The sequence below is a fragment of the Charadrius vociferus genome, unplaced genomic scaffold, assembly GCF_000708025.1.
Source record: "Charadrius vociferus isolate BGI_N301 unplaced genomic scaffold, ASM70802v2 scaffold472, whole genome shotgun sequence".
Taxonomy (NCBI): Eukaryota; Metazoa; Chordata; class Aves; order Charadriiformes; family Charadriidae; genus Charadrius; species Charadrius vociferus.
In genome coordinates this window covers 8,966,487-8,982,327 of record NW_009647735.1, presented here as the reverse complement: position 1 = coordinate 8,982,327, position 15,841 = coordinate 8,966,487, and the positions used below count along the sequence as shown (strand labels likewise).

At 51.7% G+C, this 15,841-nt stretch overlaps 2 protein-coding genes across 2 annotated transcripts in view; one reads left to right on the top strand and one right to left on the bottom strand.

Annotated features, from left to right (window-relative positions):
* LRCH2 (leucine-rich repeats and calponin homology (CH) domain containing 2) overlaps positions 1–2,711 on the bottom strand; it is a 63,792-nt gene extending 61,081 nt beyond the window's left edge. The window contains exon 1 of the mRNA XM_009881807.1: positions 2,672–2,711. Coding sequence (XP_009880109.1) covers positions 2,672–2,711 — 40 coding nt within the window. The remainder of the gene's footprint in view (positions 1–2,671) is intronic.
* Positions 2,712–3,078: 367 nt separating this feature from the next.
* On the top strand, positions 3,079–13,905 carry LOC104283606 (UAP56-interacting factor-like). Its single transcript, XM_009881806.1, is given in 11 exon segments — positions 3,079–3,414; positions 3,416–3,439; positions 3,441–3,711; positions 7,686–7,828; positions 9,826–9,956; positions 10,022–10,097; positions 10,870–10,914; positions 12,104–12,147; positions 12,234–12,308; positions 12,944–13,055; positions 13,810–13,905. Coding segments are annotated over 11 exon segments (1,353 nt in total).
* Positions 13,906–15,841: the final 1,936 nt, after the last annotated feature.

Here is a 15,841-nt window from a genome sequence, read left to right as displayed (position 1 = left end):
CAGGCTTCCAGAAACGAGCCCTCTATCGCAACAGGGCGGTGAGGCGGTGGTGGGGCGCACGGGCTATTTATAGCGACGGGCTCGTGATGTTGGCCACGGCGCTGGCACCCGCCGTCCGAACCAGGCGCCAACAACTGCCCTGTTATTGACTCCCGATGCCCGGCCGGCAGCACTCGGACGATGGGTCTTGGGGGACTGGCGCGTTGACATCGCCGCCGCCGTGGGAGGAAAGGCCACAGCACCTTTTGTCTCTGGGTCGGCTTCCTAACCCAAACCTTGGGTTGTTTCTTCCCAGCAGTGAGCCACTCTCCGGGAACAGCGGAACGTATTCCACTGCAAACCCGAACCGATCCCTTGGCCGATGCACCCTTGTTTATTTACAGCAGTAGTGGGTCCCTAATTTTTCATTTAGTTGTTTTCTCCCATGGTGCTGCACACCCGTTTTCTCTTTGCTGACCTGCAATGCTCCCTGTGCTTTTTGCTCTCCCGCAGTGTCTCCCCCCACCCCCCCGGGTCAGACCTCCCGTGGTCCACCTCCGTGTCCCATCTGGCATACTCCTCGCTCAGGGCGGGAGGGAGAACTGGGAAACAAGAGCCCCGGGGAAGAACTGGTACTTGTACTGCCCGGTGCTTCTTTCTGTGCTTTCAGATACAGTGGGCTGAGTGAGCAGTCGCAGGGAACGGCAGCAATTACTCTAAAGCCACCCTGATAGATCTAATTCTGTCTTGAGGGCGTGGGGGTACCTTAAATGACCTCTCAGGATCCCTTCCAGCCTTACGTAGTACTCATTACATTGCTCTGTTAACCCCATTGTATTTATGGATGCAAAAGACAGGGTAAGGACTCATACCCAGGCGAAAAAAGGCACTGAAAGGTGACAGACGGGACACCTGAGCATTCATCTCCTCTCCGTTCCCCGCCAGCTCTTCCTCGCGCTGTAGATAGCGTACCCTTGGATGCTTGCATCCACCTCCCTGCAGAGCCGCAGGGATGCTGGCGGTGTGCTTCAAAGCAGCCCGTGCCCCAAATAGCACATGTCCCAAAGGCACACTTAGCTGAGATCGTTAGCCCATCTGTACCACCAGCATGGCCCAGCCCCTCCCAGTGCTCTCTCCCTGGCGGACCTGATAGCGGAATCACAAAAGCGGTCACACAGCCTATTCTTACATCTGCCCTCGTTTGTTTTCCCTGGGCTTCATATCAATTTCGACACAGGACCTTCTTGATAGAAAATGACAAGTGACAAGCGCTGGAGGTATGATGTGCTGTTAGTGATAATCGCCTATTGAGAGCTAATGGCGCTTCTGTGCATTCACTCCAGTGACTTTAGGGAGGTGGAGTAACCACTGCCTGGAAAAAGGCCTGATTTGGACACTTTTTTCCTCGCTAATTTGTTAAAAGTTAAAACATTCTGCTTGGAGCTTAACGGGTGTGCCTTTATTACATTTTCTGGAAGGTTTGAGGTTAAAAGAAGAAATCGTTGGAAAATAGGAATCAATGAGGAGATGTCCCTTTGCCTTTTCTCTTCATCAGAGCAGCTTGAATTAAGAAGATGCTCTCGATTTCAGACCAGCTCGTTGAGAACTGAGGGGCTTTGAGCTGTTTCTTGGTAGAGCTCTGCATCTAAAAGTATTTTGTGCATGGTTCAGATGCCTCAGCTTCCAGCGCTGTCTTTTAAAGAGTTAAAAACACTTGTTCAGGGTGGGTATGAGCTTTAAAACCCTGTCAGGTGTTCTCTGGGTGCTGCAGGTGGATCATCGCCTTCCTTTATTTATGTCCCTTGTCCTCCGGTTGTCCTAAAGCACAGCAGTTCGGATGATGTGCCGCTGGTTATGGCGGCTGTGCCCAGGGCAGCACCCGGACGTTCAGCTGGCTCCCAACTGGTGCAGCACAGTGCCAAAATGGCCATGGGAGAAACTGGGTGTCGTCTTCTTGGGGCTACTAATGTAGTTTTAAGTCAAAAGTGTCTACATCACAGGGAAAATGGTCGGTTCTTTCATACGGGCTCTGTGCCTTGGGAACTGCATTTGGATGGTGTCTTGCAAAGCAAGTGAGAAACATCTCGTGGTTCCTGGAAGAGCTCAGTAGAGTACATTTTCAGAGCTGCCTAATAAGATGTTTGGGTGAGGGGACCCCTGGGACATTGGCAGGACATCCCCTCCCAGGTCCGTGTTGCTGCATTTGGGCTGGTTTTATACCCCTTTTGTGGTGGGGTGGCGATGGGGCCTCAGAGGTGGGAGGGGGCTGTGCGGTCCCCGCGCTTCTGCTGGCTGGTTGCCCTCCCTCCTGTCTGCAGGGTCCCCAAAATATCTCACTGCTGCTGGCAGCGGTGTAAGCATGGCAATTGAATTGACGTGGCCAGCGTGAAACACAAGAGCTGGTTCCCTGGGTGCGGTGCAGACGGGTTGATAGGGCAGAACCCGGGTTTTGCAGGGGAGAGCAGGCAGCCCCTGCACAATCCTCTTGTATTTGGGATATTCTCCCCCTCTGCTTCACCAGACAGTGGCAGAATCTAAGAAGTTCCTGCTCTATGTTAGCTGTATTGGGTAATTAAGCAGGAGCAGCTACCCCAGATAGTCAGAAAATCAAGAGTCAGGTCCTGAAGACTGTGAAACTTAAAACAGAGAGTGCTGCTGATGTTCTTCATGTGTGTTGCATCTATTTGCTTACTGGGTTTTAAGCCATAGAGGTTTATGGCTTCAAGCTTCATCTCGTACCACTGAGGGTTAGAAACTTGCTTCGTTTTTCCTAAAGCACTGCAGAAAGATGTGCAGGCAGCTGACTCCGGAGATGGGAATTGAAGGGAAACCATCCTACAACTGCCTGGTGAACCATGAGTGCTTGCAGGACTGCGATGTCCCCTTTCTTGTCAGTCACCCCGTACAAGTGAGATTTGCTCCCCGCAGCCCTCATGTCACAGCCTGTGCTGCACCAAGCTTCAGTTCCCCCCGTTACAAATTTAGGGGCTGGGGGGGGACATTCATTCCACCCATGTTTGCGTGACGCTTGAACAGCGTTTGTGTTACTGATACATGGGGGACACATCCTCTGCACAGGGCGGTGCTTGTGTCCCGCACATGGCGCGGAGTGGCCGTGGCAGCATGGGTGCACCCATGAGTGCTGCTTCTGCCCATTTTCCCCACTTTGACCACCTCTCCCGCAGCCTCCCAACAGTTTCAGTCTGCTCAAAAACTCTTCTCTGCCCAGCATGGAGCTGCCGGTGCCCCTGCAAAAATGTATTCCCTTACGCTTGTGGGAAATCTGGAGGGTTGGATGCCTCAGTGGGACGTGGGGCTGGAATCCCTGTTCCCCACGTGGTGGATACGTGCCGTGTGGTAGCACGGTTTTAAATAATTTGCTGTGCTCTAATCTCCAGCCCACAGGAGCCGAGTGAATTGATCCTATACTTTCTGAGCTAAGCTTAATCTTTTATTATCCGGCCAGTGCAGCTCACAGAACCGCAAGCTCCGTTTTTACTGTGGACAATTGCAAGCACCAAAAGTGGGAATCCCCGTTGGTAGAAAACACAAGTTTTTACAGGTTTCCCCTTTGCTGTTTTGGTTTAGATGACATCATAAAACGCCACAGGAAAGAGCAAACAGATGCCGGTGCCGCGGGGGACAGGCGAAGGCAGCAGGTCAAGAACAGGAATTCGGCGTACGGGTACGGGCGGCCCCGTTTCCGCGCCTGGATGCAGAGGAATTTGCAAGGTGGGTGAGTGCCCTGGAACGGTGGGGGCCTGCCAGGCGGGGAAACACGGTCGTGTCACGAAATACAGCCCTTACATCCCTCTCCTGTCTGATTCCTGCCAGCGTATAAGATGTACTCAGGCTCTGAATAGCTTTTCTCTCTGCAACAATGGAATATCAGAGCCCTTTCAGAGCATAAATTCATCCATTTCTCTCCCTTCCACCCTCTCATGAATTACTAATTCAAAGTGACTTAATATCTATTCTCTATTCCCTCTTGGCTTTGCATATTTTAATTATGCCTCTTCCTAATCCTCTTTTTCCCAGAACACACTTAAATTACCCCTTCAGTAACTGTCTGTGATAGCTCAGTTATTGGAGCTAATTTGTCACTTTTGCCAACCATGCTATTTTTATGATGAGTTTTTTTTATAATACTGAGTGATCGCACACTAATCTATGTTTGGTTCCACTAGCTTTTATCTCCAAAGCCAAAGTGATCTGTGGCATGAAATGCCATCTCTTATAAAAATTTTGCTTTATTTTTTTTTTAAATCACTGCTGAATCACTTCACTGAAGGTTTTAGTGGCATTTTGCGGAAGGTTTTAGCATCTTTGCAGCCTTCCCTTGGGGTGCCAGTGGTAGTGGGATCGCTGGGAGCAATCCTGCTTCTCTCCGATCTGCCTCCTGCTCTCATGTTCGTGGTCTCCACCACACATTGCCTTACTGAGGGTCGCTCCGGTTCAAACCTGAATGGTGGTAATTGCCCTTTGCAAATTGATTTTTCTGTCAAAAACACAGGCTTTGATATTCTTCCACACTCAAGCAACTACTGCATGCAGAGTCAAATAAATCGAACAAAATATTCTTTTTTGGCTATTCCTCAGAAAGGAGAACTTTTCCGTTCATTTATAGAATTATTTCTGCTAGTCTTAGTGTTTCAGAGGTTTTAACTGGGTCTGAATTCAGCCCTGCCAAGTGCAGAGACCCACCGAGCAGTGCGGTGCTGATGTCAGTAGCAATTTTGGGAAGCTCAGCACGACTGGGAATTTAGCCCATAATTCTTCAGGGTCTCATTTTGCTTCAGTCCTGGCTGAAACGCAGTCCCTTCTGGGCTGAGACGTGATAACCGTTATCCGAATGACAATCAGAACAGCCCGGCGCTGTAATGACAGAGGATGGAGAAGGGTATTATGCTGATTAAACCAGCAGGAGAATTCGTGCGAGCGAAGTGCTGTTATCCCTCCTGGAATATGGCTTAAACCACCTCCCCAGTGGGGAAAGATGATTTTTAATGACAAGAAATTTGAATTTCAAATCTCCTTGGAAAAAAAGAGAGTCAGGCATCGAGGCTTCTCCCCAAACCGGTCATGCTGGGCAGAGGTGCTCCTTGGCCAGCCCAGGTGTGCCGGGCACTGGGCTCTGACCCTGCACCCGAACACAGTGGGGGTGTTCCCCACCTGCTGGTGCTGTGGGGCTTTATTCACATGGTCTTCCACTGATAAATACCTACCAGCCAGCCTTTTTGCAGAGATAGAGCCTCCCATGTGTCCCGCTTCGGGATGCATGTGGCAGGCAGAGGCCTTGGTCCCCAGCTGGCGGACACAGGGTACCCCTCGCGGGCTGATGGCTCCCTCGTTAGTTAATTGCACTGGCTGAGGTGTGCCTGGAGCGCACTGCTGAGCAGAGGCTCGCTAATAGGAACTGGCTGACAGGGGCATGATTTTCTAGCAGAGCAGGGTCACCTACAGCAGGTTGCACAGGACAGCGTCCAGGTGTGCTTTGAATGTCTCCACTGTGGGAAACTCTACCACCTCTCTGGGCAGCCTGTTCCAGTGCTCCACTACCCGCAAAGTAAAGAATTTCCTCCTCATGTTCAGATGGAACTTCCTGTGTTTGAGTTTGTGCCTGTTCCCTCTTGTCCTGTTTTATCCCCCTTCAGATACTGGAAAGCTGCTAAAAGGGTTCCCTGGAGCCTTCTCTTCTCCAGGCTGAACCCCCCCAACTCTCTCAGCCTGTCCTCCCAGCAGAGGGGCTTCAGCCCTCGCAGCATCTCTGGGGCCTCCTCTGGCCCCGCTCCAACAGGTCCATGTCTTTCCTATGTTGGGGGATCCAGTGCTGGAGGCAGTGCTCCAGGTGGTGCCTCACCAGAGTAGAGTAACGGGACAGAATCCCCTCCCTCGCTCTGCTGGCCACACTTCTTCTTATGCATCCCAGAATACAGTTGGCCTTCTGGGCTGCGATTGCACATTGCTGGCTCATGTTGAGCTTCTCGTCAATCGGCACCCCCAAGTCCTTCTCCTCAGGGCTGCTCTAAATCTATTCTCTGCCCAGCCTGGATTTTGAGTCGCCCGCCCTGGAGGTATTTAACAGATGGGCAGATGTGGTGCTGAGGGACATGGTCTAGTGGTGGTTTGGGCAGTGTTAGGTTGATGGTTGGACTCGGTGACCTTAAAGGTCCCTTCCAACCTAGATGATTCTATGATTCTGTGATTCTTTTCCCCGTGGGAAGCGCCTCCTGAAGAGCACGTCCCTCCCTGCGGCCGGAGGTGCCAGTTGGGAACACTCCCAAAAATGCCATGCTGTTCACGAGCTCTCTGGGCCCAGTAGTTATTTTCTGCTGCCCCATCCCTGGAGGCGTTCAAGGCCAGGTTGGACGGGTCTTGGAGCAACCTGGGCTGGTGGGAGGTGTCCCTGCCCAGGGCAGGGGGGTTGGAACTGGGTGGTCTTTAAGGTCCCTTCTAACCCAAACCATTCTATGATTCTGTGATTCCCTGGGCAGCCTGTTCCAATGCTGGACAACCCTTTCAGTGAAGAATACACATACTCTGCTGCCCGTTTGTTTTAGAGCCAGAGCCGCTCAAGTCATCTTCACTCGTATTCCAGTGTCCCCAGGCCACGCTGGCCGTGTCACACGCTGGGGCTGAAGCCTTCATTAATCACTGGCGGTGGTGGCCCCTGACAGCAATGTCACCATTGCCTCAGAACACTTCATTTCTAATTGCTCCAAGTCATTATAAATTGCTGCGATGGAGGAATCGATGGTGTAGGATCAATACCTGCTCTGTGGTTTGTACCAGTGAGGTTCTGCTGTGTGGTCCATGGTTTAACGGCACTTGTGCTGCCCTCTGCCACGCACTGCTTTGTGCCTGGTGCATACACCCCTCTGAGCAGGCGTGCACATTTGGCTGGTGTAGCGACTTGGAAGGTGTCTGCTCCGGTATGACTACAGAAGTAGTAGTTGTGAGGAGTAATTCGGCTGTGGTGCATTGTGCCTGCGTCTGACGGAGCGCTTTCCTCACTCCGCGCTTCGGCGTGCGTCAAAATCACAAACAGGCTTAGGGGAAAGCGTTACATGCAAGATGGGCTGTTGGGGTGTGTGTGCTGCGCAGGTACGTAAAACAGCAGCCGGAGGGTGCCCCCTCCAATATATGCAGTAAGTAAGGATATGTCAAGCTAAAAAAAAATTTTCATATATATATGTGTGTATATATGTATATAAAAATTATGGTCCAGTCTTCACTTATCAAGTGCTATAATATGGGCACTCAGAGCTCTTCCAGGCTGCTGTGGGGTTGGCTCCTGGATGCTCGAGTCACTTGCCCGTCTGTATCAAAAGGCTTTTTCCATTTCACAGTTAATTAATAGCAATGTGAGCTCTGACAACAGATTGACAGGTTTCCTGATGCGAGCGTTCCTGCCTTTATTAGGAATCAGAATTGTGGAAGGCTTTTCTCTTCTATATGCTTTCAGATCAAATAACGTGTTTGTCAGGCCTATGTATAGTAAGAATGTTAGTGAGACATTGGAAAGATAAATTATTTAATATTCTGCAAAATTAATCTACTTTTCTGGAATAAATGAATGTGATTCTTGCATCACTATTTACATAGATGCTCCTGTATCATATTAAGTTAACCTTGTAATCCATTTGCAAAACTGTAGTTGCAAACCAAGTTTTGAAGGATGCTAAAATAAGGGTTTATTTTCATAGGACCTAACCGTTTCAGAAGAGGATTTGGACAACAACAATACAATCGGAGACAGTTCAGGAATACTGTGCCCGGTCCCAGGAGAAGAGCAGCTGCCCCATTAAATGGAGTGAGCCCGTTAAATCGCCAGGCATCGGCTCTGGAGGTAAGTGGGTAAGGAAGGTACAGCTCTTCCCAAACGTCACGTAGAAATCTGCTGGATTTTGTGATCCTGGATCACCCCGAAGCACAATCTACATAAAAAAAATTTACAGGCACCATCTTTCATGTGCCTGTGCACAGCATTTGTATGCATAGGTGAGTACAGAACACATATGCATATGAAATAGCAATTTTCCAGTTGGTTTTATAAGCTTATGACTCGGCATACTTTTACTGAATCAGTTCCCATGGGTTTTGCAAAAAAGATTTTTTTTTTAAAAAATGTGTTCTTAAAAGGTTTGAAAGTATTTCCTAAAAGATTTGAAAATATTTCCGTAAAAAGAAATTCCTTGTCATCTCATCTTACTGTTATCATTCAGAGGAGGTTTGGTAAGGTTCACCGTTATCTTTCCTCCACCCAGAGCATTTTCCGAGGTGCAGTGAAGTCAGAGGACAGCCTGTTGTTGACTTTGTTTCAGAGACATACTTTTCACTAGCAAGAGGGTATCCCCCCAGAAACACCGATTCCCAGGGCTGTGACAGCCAGGGGTCAGGTTGCCCATGTCCTTTAGTGTAAAATGCATTTTTTTTTCATCCGTGGCTTTCCCTTTTTCAAGTTTAAATGTTTCGGTCTCATCTCTGCTCAAAAATACTTTTAAAAAAAGATTGAAATATTTTCATTTGGGTTTTGAGTTCTTTTTAAGACTCAAGAGATGGGAAGGCAGGTACGCGTTTGCCATTAAAGTAATTCTTACAGCTTTTCTTCTAGGCATCACTAATATTAAACTGACTTGGTGTAAAAGGTGGAAATCAAGACGGTAAATAGTCCTCTGTGAGAGGGGGTTGTTCTTTTCCGCACTGATGGAAATCCACTCAATTAGGAGGTCACGTATGCTCAGTAAGCTTTTAAAAAAACACCGAAGTGGCGAACATGATGGCACATTCACTGGCTGTGTCCCGGGGGTATAAATAAGAGAGCCCTGGACCGAGCGTGCATGTGCATGGAGTGTGGCTGTTCTGGAAAATAAAGACTGTGATGACTCAGATGTTAAACGTGGCTGGGTATTAACGGAAAGTAATAAGCAGTTGCTAGGAGGCATAATTCCACGGTAGCTTCCAGCGAGGAGGCATAATTCCACGGTAGCTTCCATTTTGCAGAAGTAAACCGAGTAGGAAGAATGTAGAAACACATCTCAGTTGGTGGGTGGGAGCAGTGGTGGTGGTTGTCCTCCAGAAATAAATGAGACAGAGCCCGTGGCAGTTTGTGTCAGTAACTGCAGGAGGACCTACACTGCCTTCTGATGGGCTTCACCCTTCGGGGCTTGGGCCAGGCAACAGACATGTCTGAACAAGAAAGAGTCAGTGACCGAAAAGGAACCTGAGCAAAGCTGTCACTCTTGGCTCCTGTGAGATTTGCTCTCTCTGGACTCATTTTTTTGGGGGGGTATTTCCACATTAGAACAAAACATTCTTCCTGGTACTTGTAGTTTCATGCCCAGGACCCGAGGCACACATACTCAGTGTTGACAAGAGCGTAGACTAAGTCCAAGTGTTGAGACTACAATGCTGCTTGGTAGAAAGATTCCTGCCATAGATACAAAAGACTACGGAAGCGGCCAGGTTTTAACAGACTTAGTGAAGAATCAGTTTCCCATCATGAAAATATCAAAGGTTAAAGAAAAAGGGTGGTTCTGTTGCAAAGGAAAACCTGTTGGGAATGAGAACAGGGGGACGCAGAGCCCACGGCACGGGGCTGAGCCTGGGAGGGATCCGAAAGCAGGGAGGGACCGGTGGCAGCATCGGCAATTGCCACCTGCACGTCAGCACGGGCTGGGTTTCCCCCGGGGACGGAACCAAAGAGAATGCCAAATAAACGCAGTGGTTTGTCCGACAGCAGTGGTCGGTGGATGGGAGGATGGTGGCGAGCGGGCGCCCGCCCTTGCTCCCTCTCGGGGCACCGCGGCACGGGTGGCCGCGGCTGAGCTCTCCCGCCTCTTCCAGGGCAACAAGAACAATGACGCTTTCGCCAAAAGCAGCAGCAGCAGTGGGCAGCCGGATGGACGGCGACGGCCACCCCCAGGCCCTAAGAGATTCAGAGCAGCTGCCTCCAACACCCACGGCCCGGGGAGAAGGTAAAATCTTGGGTAACTCTGGGCTTTTCTTTTGGTTTTCGGCAATTCCCTGTGCAACTCCTGAGGCTCTGTGCTTGGTCAGTGCCAGCTGGGAGTGGCTACAGCCGTGTGCTCATGCAACATGAGAAAATACACCCCTGGGTATGTTAGGAAAGCACCAGGAAATAAGAACAACCTCGTGCTGATAGTTAATAATTCAGGTATTAGTTCTGTCATTTTATTTTAGAAAGCACGGAAAATGTGACCTTTGTATTTTTATTAAATTTTCCCTCTGTCACTTTGGGGAAAACTTTTGCAGGGTGAAATAGCATGTATTTCCATAAAGGCAGGGAATACAGATTCCAGCCGTAAGGATAGGCAGGGGGAGGGAGGGAGGGTGTCCTGCAGCGGGGCCGCAGAAGCAGATGCTGCTCCCTGGGAGCTGTGAGGATGGCAGCCTCCGGGCACTGGGCAGCCTCCGGGCACCGGGCAGCCTCGGGGTTCTTCACTGTGGTTCTTGTGTTCTCCAAGCTCCAAAGGAAGCTCCATGGCAGCCCCGACCTTCTCTGCTCTGAGCAGAGTGGGGACTGAATGACGTCCAGGGTTCCTTCTGACCAGATTTTTTTCCTCTGGTTTTCTTCTTCTTTTTTTTTTTTTTTTAATGAGCAGAGTTCAGAACAAACGCAAGCTGTTGTTTCATTTGAGCAGAAAAACAAGTTCCTCCAAAATCCTTTGCTGGCAGAAAAGACCCGTTGGGCTGAACCTGGTAACACGCAGCCTTGTTTGCTTCCCATCCTGTTTTTCAGTGCCACACTGGGTTTGATATTTCAGCATTAAACTTTAGGTGAGACCTGGAGTCATATGCACAGATGCCCTTTTCTCTCTCCCCCTTCTCCATCAGGCCTTTTCCTTTATAATAGAGCAGGTTCTGTAGAAGCGGATGCAGCAGCGCTTCTCCAAAGCCAACTTTCAGAGAGGGGTCAGTATCGAGACTTTTTTTTTTCTGCAGCCTGCTGGTGGTGACAAGCCTTCGGTTTTACCAGCCTTTGCCCAGTTGTATCTTTGCTTCTAAAAGCAACTGGGAGAGATGGATGACTTCAGGAATGAATATATTCCTAGGAAATTGTTTGCAGGACAGGCAATTTTTAATGCAGCTTAATCTAGCAGCTGGGAAATAAAAACCTGGGCGGGTGATAAAAGTAAACCTTGCAGTTTGTACAGCAGCACAAGCAGGGCAAAGTAAAGCCACCCCATACAGATCACTGTGCCGGCAGGAAACCCAAAACGAGCAAATTTCTTGACAATGTGCAAAGGAGGAGCTATTCAGATACACCAAGTGAAATGCTGGAGCAGGAATCATTGCTTCTGAGAGCTAATTCATAGAATCATAGCATGGTTTGGGTTGGAAGGGACCTCATGAAGATCATGGAGGTTGTAGAGAGGTGGGGACTGACCTATTCTCCCTGGTGTAAAGTGATAGGATGAGGGGAAATGGATTCAAGTTATGCCAGGTGAGGTTTAGATTGGATATTAGGAAATGTTTTTTCACTGAGAGGGTTATTAAACATTGGGATAGGCTGCCCAGGGAGGGGGTGGATTCGCCATCCCTGGAAGTGTTTAAAAAAAGTGCAGATGTGGTACTTGGGGACGTGGTTTAGAGGTGGTTTTGTCACGTTAGGTTGATGGTTGGACTTGTTGATCTTAAAGGTCCCTTGCAACCTCAGCAATTCTATGATTCTATGATCATCTCGTTCCACGCCCCTGCCCTGGGCAGGGACACCTCCCACCAGCCCAGGTTGCTCCAAGCCCCGTCCAACCTGGCCTTGAACACCTCCAGGAATGGGGCAGCCACAGCTTCTCGGGGCAACCTGCCCCAGGGGATCACCATCCTCACAGTTAACAATTTCTTCCTCATATCTCATCTAAATTTCCCCTCTTCCAGTGTAAAACCATTCCCCCTCGTCCCATCGCTCCCCTCCCTGATCCAGAGTCCCTCCCCAGTTCTCCTGTAGCCCCTTTAGGGACTAGAAGGCCACAATAAAGTCTCCCTAGAGCCTTCTGTTCTCCAGTCTGAACACCTCCAACTCTCTCAGCCTGTCTTCATAGGAGAGGTTCTCCAGCCTTCTTTAAGTCTGGTTGTTGTTTTTTTTTTTTAATATATTTCGCAGCAGATGGATGCTAATGGAGAAGGGAAACCACCGAGGATGAGAAGGTAATGGGTGAAGAAAGGCATGCTACAAACACGACGTGCTCTTTTGTGCTGGAATCAAAGCTGCCTACATCTCCCTGTCTCGGCAGGTGGCACGTGAAACCCAGCGCCGGGGCAGTTCTGACGGTTTCTGTGGCTAATCCCCAGGCGGGCCAGAGTGGCGCGTAAGTAAATGAGGTGACTTGTTAGGATGGGAGCCCTACAAAAGCCACTGAAAATCCCTTTAGCATTATTGCAGCTTCCCTTCTTCTATAATGAGCATGCAATGACTGGTGCGGAGCCAAAACTGTTAGCAAATGATGTCTCGTTCCCTTCACAGCGTATCTGAAAGGAGACGGTAATTACCCTGCGGCTTGTTTGTTACCCAGAGTGAGGAGAACCGGGAGGAGGTGGCAGTGGGAGGTGGTGGGCTGGTTGTGCTTGGTGTGGCGGGGGACAATGCCGCACACCCTGAAGGGACACAGTGCGCTCACTGTGCCAGAGGAGCGCAGGGTGGGGGGACAGTGTCACCCCGGTCTGAGCCGGTGTAGCATCTGGCAGCCATCTGGGGACAGGGAGAAGGGGGGTCTCTTGGCATGTCCTGGGCGCTGGGAGCACACCGTGATAGCCTTGATGTGACGCAGTCCCCAGCGCCGGGACTCTCCCAGCACCCTTTAGACTCACCCTTGAGGCTGCCCTGAGACGTCCCGTGGGACGTATGGGGCATGTGGGTGTCTCTGTGGCTCCATGTGGGTTTGCCGCTGGTGGGAAGTGAGCAGCCTTCGCGTCCTGAGTGACTGCATGTCTGTGCTTTCCCCAGGCCTGGCTCCAAGCGCCCGTTCCTGCGAAGCCGCAGGCCCCCGCCGCCGCCGGCCAAGCCCCAGCCCAAGGGGGTGCTGCTGAGGTTCAACTTCCGCGCGATGGCCAACCAGGTAGAGGGTTGGCGACGGGCCCAGCAGCGCCTTGCACCCTCCAGCAGCTCTGCCACTAAGCTCTTAACGTCGCGCTCAGGTTTTTGGGGTTGCCCATTGGGTTTGTCCGGCATAAGCCGGGAGAATGCTCCAGTAGCCACGTTGGCTCGGTTGCTCACACAACTGAAGGCGCCTGAGAAGACTGCTCAGCAACCACAGACTCAGCCCAGTTTTCCCCACTCTCTTGGCCCCTCTTGGCCTGTCCATGTGCTCGCCCGGAGCAGGGAGATGCTGCTTGTGAGCGGTCCTGGCCGGGGAAGACCATTTCACTGTCGGTACTCCCTACTCCTCAGAGACACACAGCAGTGGGCTTTGCTCTTTCTTTGCTTTGGTGACCTTCTCGGTGCCACGTTTTACGCCGAAGTATGGTCCAAAAGCCCTGGGGCAGGTTGGAAATCCTGCTCCGCCTTCTTCATTGCCGGCATTTCTTGTCTGGATGGTTTGGTTTTCCTTAGTGCCTTGTGCTCAAATGCCATCTGCTTGCTCCTGTTCTTGCCGAGGACGCCCGGTGTCTTGGGGCTGGGCACTGCTTGGAGGTTCTCCAGCCGCACGCAGTCTGTCGAGCTCCTTGTCTCCATGTTCTGAGTGGTTTTAATTGACTAACCGGCTGTGAAGTACCGTCCCGACTGATGGGCTCTAATCAATACCCCGCTGCAAGTTTGGTCGTGCTTTGCCACGAGACATGGGACTGACTCGCTCTCCCTTTCCCCCGCAGACCAGCCTGACGCTGGATGAGAGGTTCTCTGGTCTGAGGAATAAGAGGCGCTTTACAGCAGCCAGGAGTGCCGGCCGGACGGTCACCATGCCTTAGCACCGCCTGCTGCTTGCAGGGACTGCCCGTAACAGTCCAGGCCCCGTAACGGGCAGCTCAATAAAACTCGATAGATTTCCTCTGAGATAGCTAATTTGGCACTGTGCCGTCTCCTTCCTTCCACGCAGAATGAATGAGCGACTGAGGGCGGGGATGAGGCAGGACTAGAGTCGGGGCCAGAGCGCGGGGCAGGCGGGACGTGAGCGGGGCAGTGGAAGGGGACGAGCGGAGATGGATTTGTGGAGAGCGCTGTGCCGGGGAGCCGCGGGGCTGGCACCAGTCCTGTCCCCCTGCCAGGGCACCCCGTGCTGCCCAGGGTGACTCCTGCAAGAGGGAGCCCCCGCCGAGCCGTACCCGCGGAGCCTTCCCCGCGTGGTGGGACAGGGTTGAGAACACGGTGCCTACCCGTGGGGAGCGGAGCGTGTGCGGGGCTGTGGGACCTGCCCCAGCAGTGCCACCAGCAGGGACGCTGCAGCTGCCCGTGTTCCCCAGCATGGCCCCAGCTGCCGATGTGCTGTGCAGGCTGATGTCCCAGCCCAGAGGGTCGCAGCGTAAAACACCTCCATCCTGAAAACCTCTCGCTCTGCCCCATAGTCAGGCCTGAGCACCTTGCGTTTCTCTTTGGTTTGCCGTGCTGTTTGTTCTGGCTGCTGCTGCCCAGCAGGGACGCTGCAGCTGCCCGTGTTCCCCAGCATGGCCCCAGCTGCCGATGTGCTGTGCAGGCTGATGTCCCAGCCCAGAGGGTCGCAGCGTAAAACACCTCCATCCTGAAAACCTCTCGCTCTGCCCCATAGTCAGGCCTGAGCACCTTGCGTTTCTCTTTGGTTTGCCGTGCTGTTTGTTCTGGCTGCTGCTGCCGGCCCGGTTGCAGGGACAGGGAGAGCCGTGCCGTGCCGTGTCGTGCGCCAGAGTGACTTCTCGGCGCAGAGCCCAGCCAGGCTGCCCCAGCCCAAATCAGGTTTGCCAGTGCTGCAGTAGGATTTCGCATTAGGGATTGCATTAAGGATTTCGTGGGTACAGCTCTACCTGTGCTCAAAGCGCCGGTGTAACCGAACAAGTGGCTGTGAGAGGGGGGCCAGGTGCTACCGCAGCCCGATAAACATTGGCAGAGATGTTAATGAGCTGAGTCGAGTCGTTTGTTAATGAAGCCCTGCACCAGCCCAGAGTCACTGATCCATTCTCCACCCACTGCTGCAACCCAAACGCGCCGGACACGGCCTGTCACTGGGCTCTGAGCTATAATTATTGAGGTAAATATTTGATAGACTGCTTTCCGTTTTACACCGAGCATCTTTAACAAGAGACTGGACTCAGCGTTGGGTTTTACAGGATTGCGTGAAATGTTGTTAGCTGGTGCAGCCGCAATGTATGAGTCCAATGCACTGAATAAAAAACTAACCTGTCAAACGTCGCCTCCGGTTAATTCTCTTCCTTCAGCAGGCTTTTGGCACAGGTTGAGCCTTGTGGCGTGGGCACAGTGTGCGGGACTGCACGGGTGCTTTGGGGTGGCCATGGTCCCCGTCGGTGTCCCCCGCGGGCTGTGGGACGCTGGCTGGGCCATGCAGGCAGTTTGGGGCCGGCAAGGCTGGCTCCGCCTGGCAAGGCTGGCTCTGCAGCCCAGCCACGGCAGCGGCAGGTTTCTGAGAGGTATTTTGCAAAATCTTCGCTGTGATCTCTTTTGCCTTTAACATTATCGGCAAAATTATCAGAGTAGACCTGGGTCCAATCACCCTTTCATGCAAATCACAGAGTCACAGAATCACAGAATTCTCAGAGGTGGAAGGGACCTCTAGAGATCATCTAGTCCAACTCCCCTGCTAAAGCAGGACTGCCCAGAGCACATCACTCAGCACTGCATCCAGGCGGGTCTTGAAAATCTCCAGAGAAGGGGACTCCACCCCCTCCCTGGGCAGCCTGTGCCACTGCTCTGTCACCC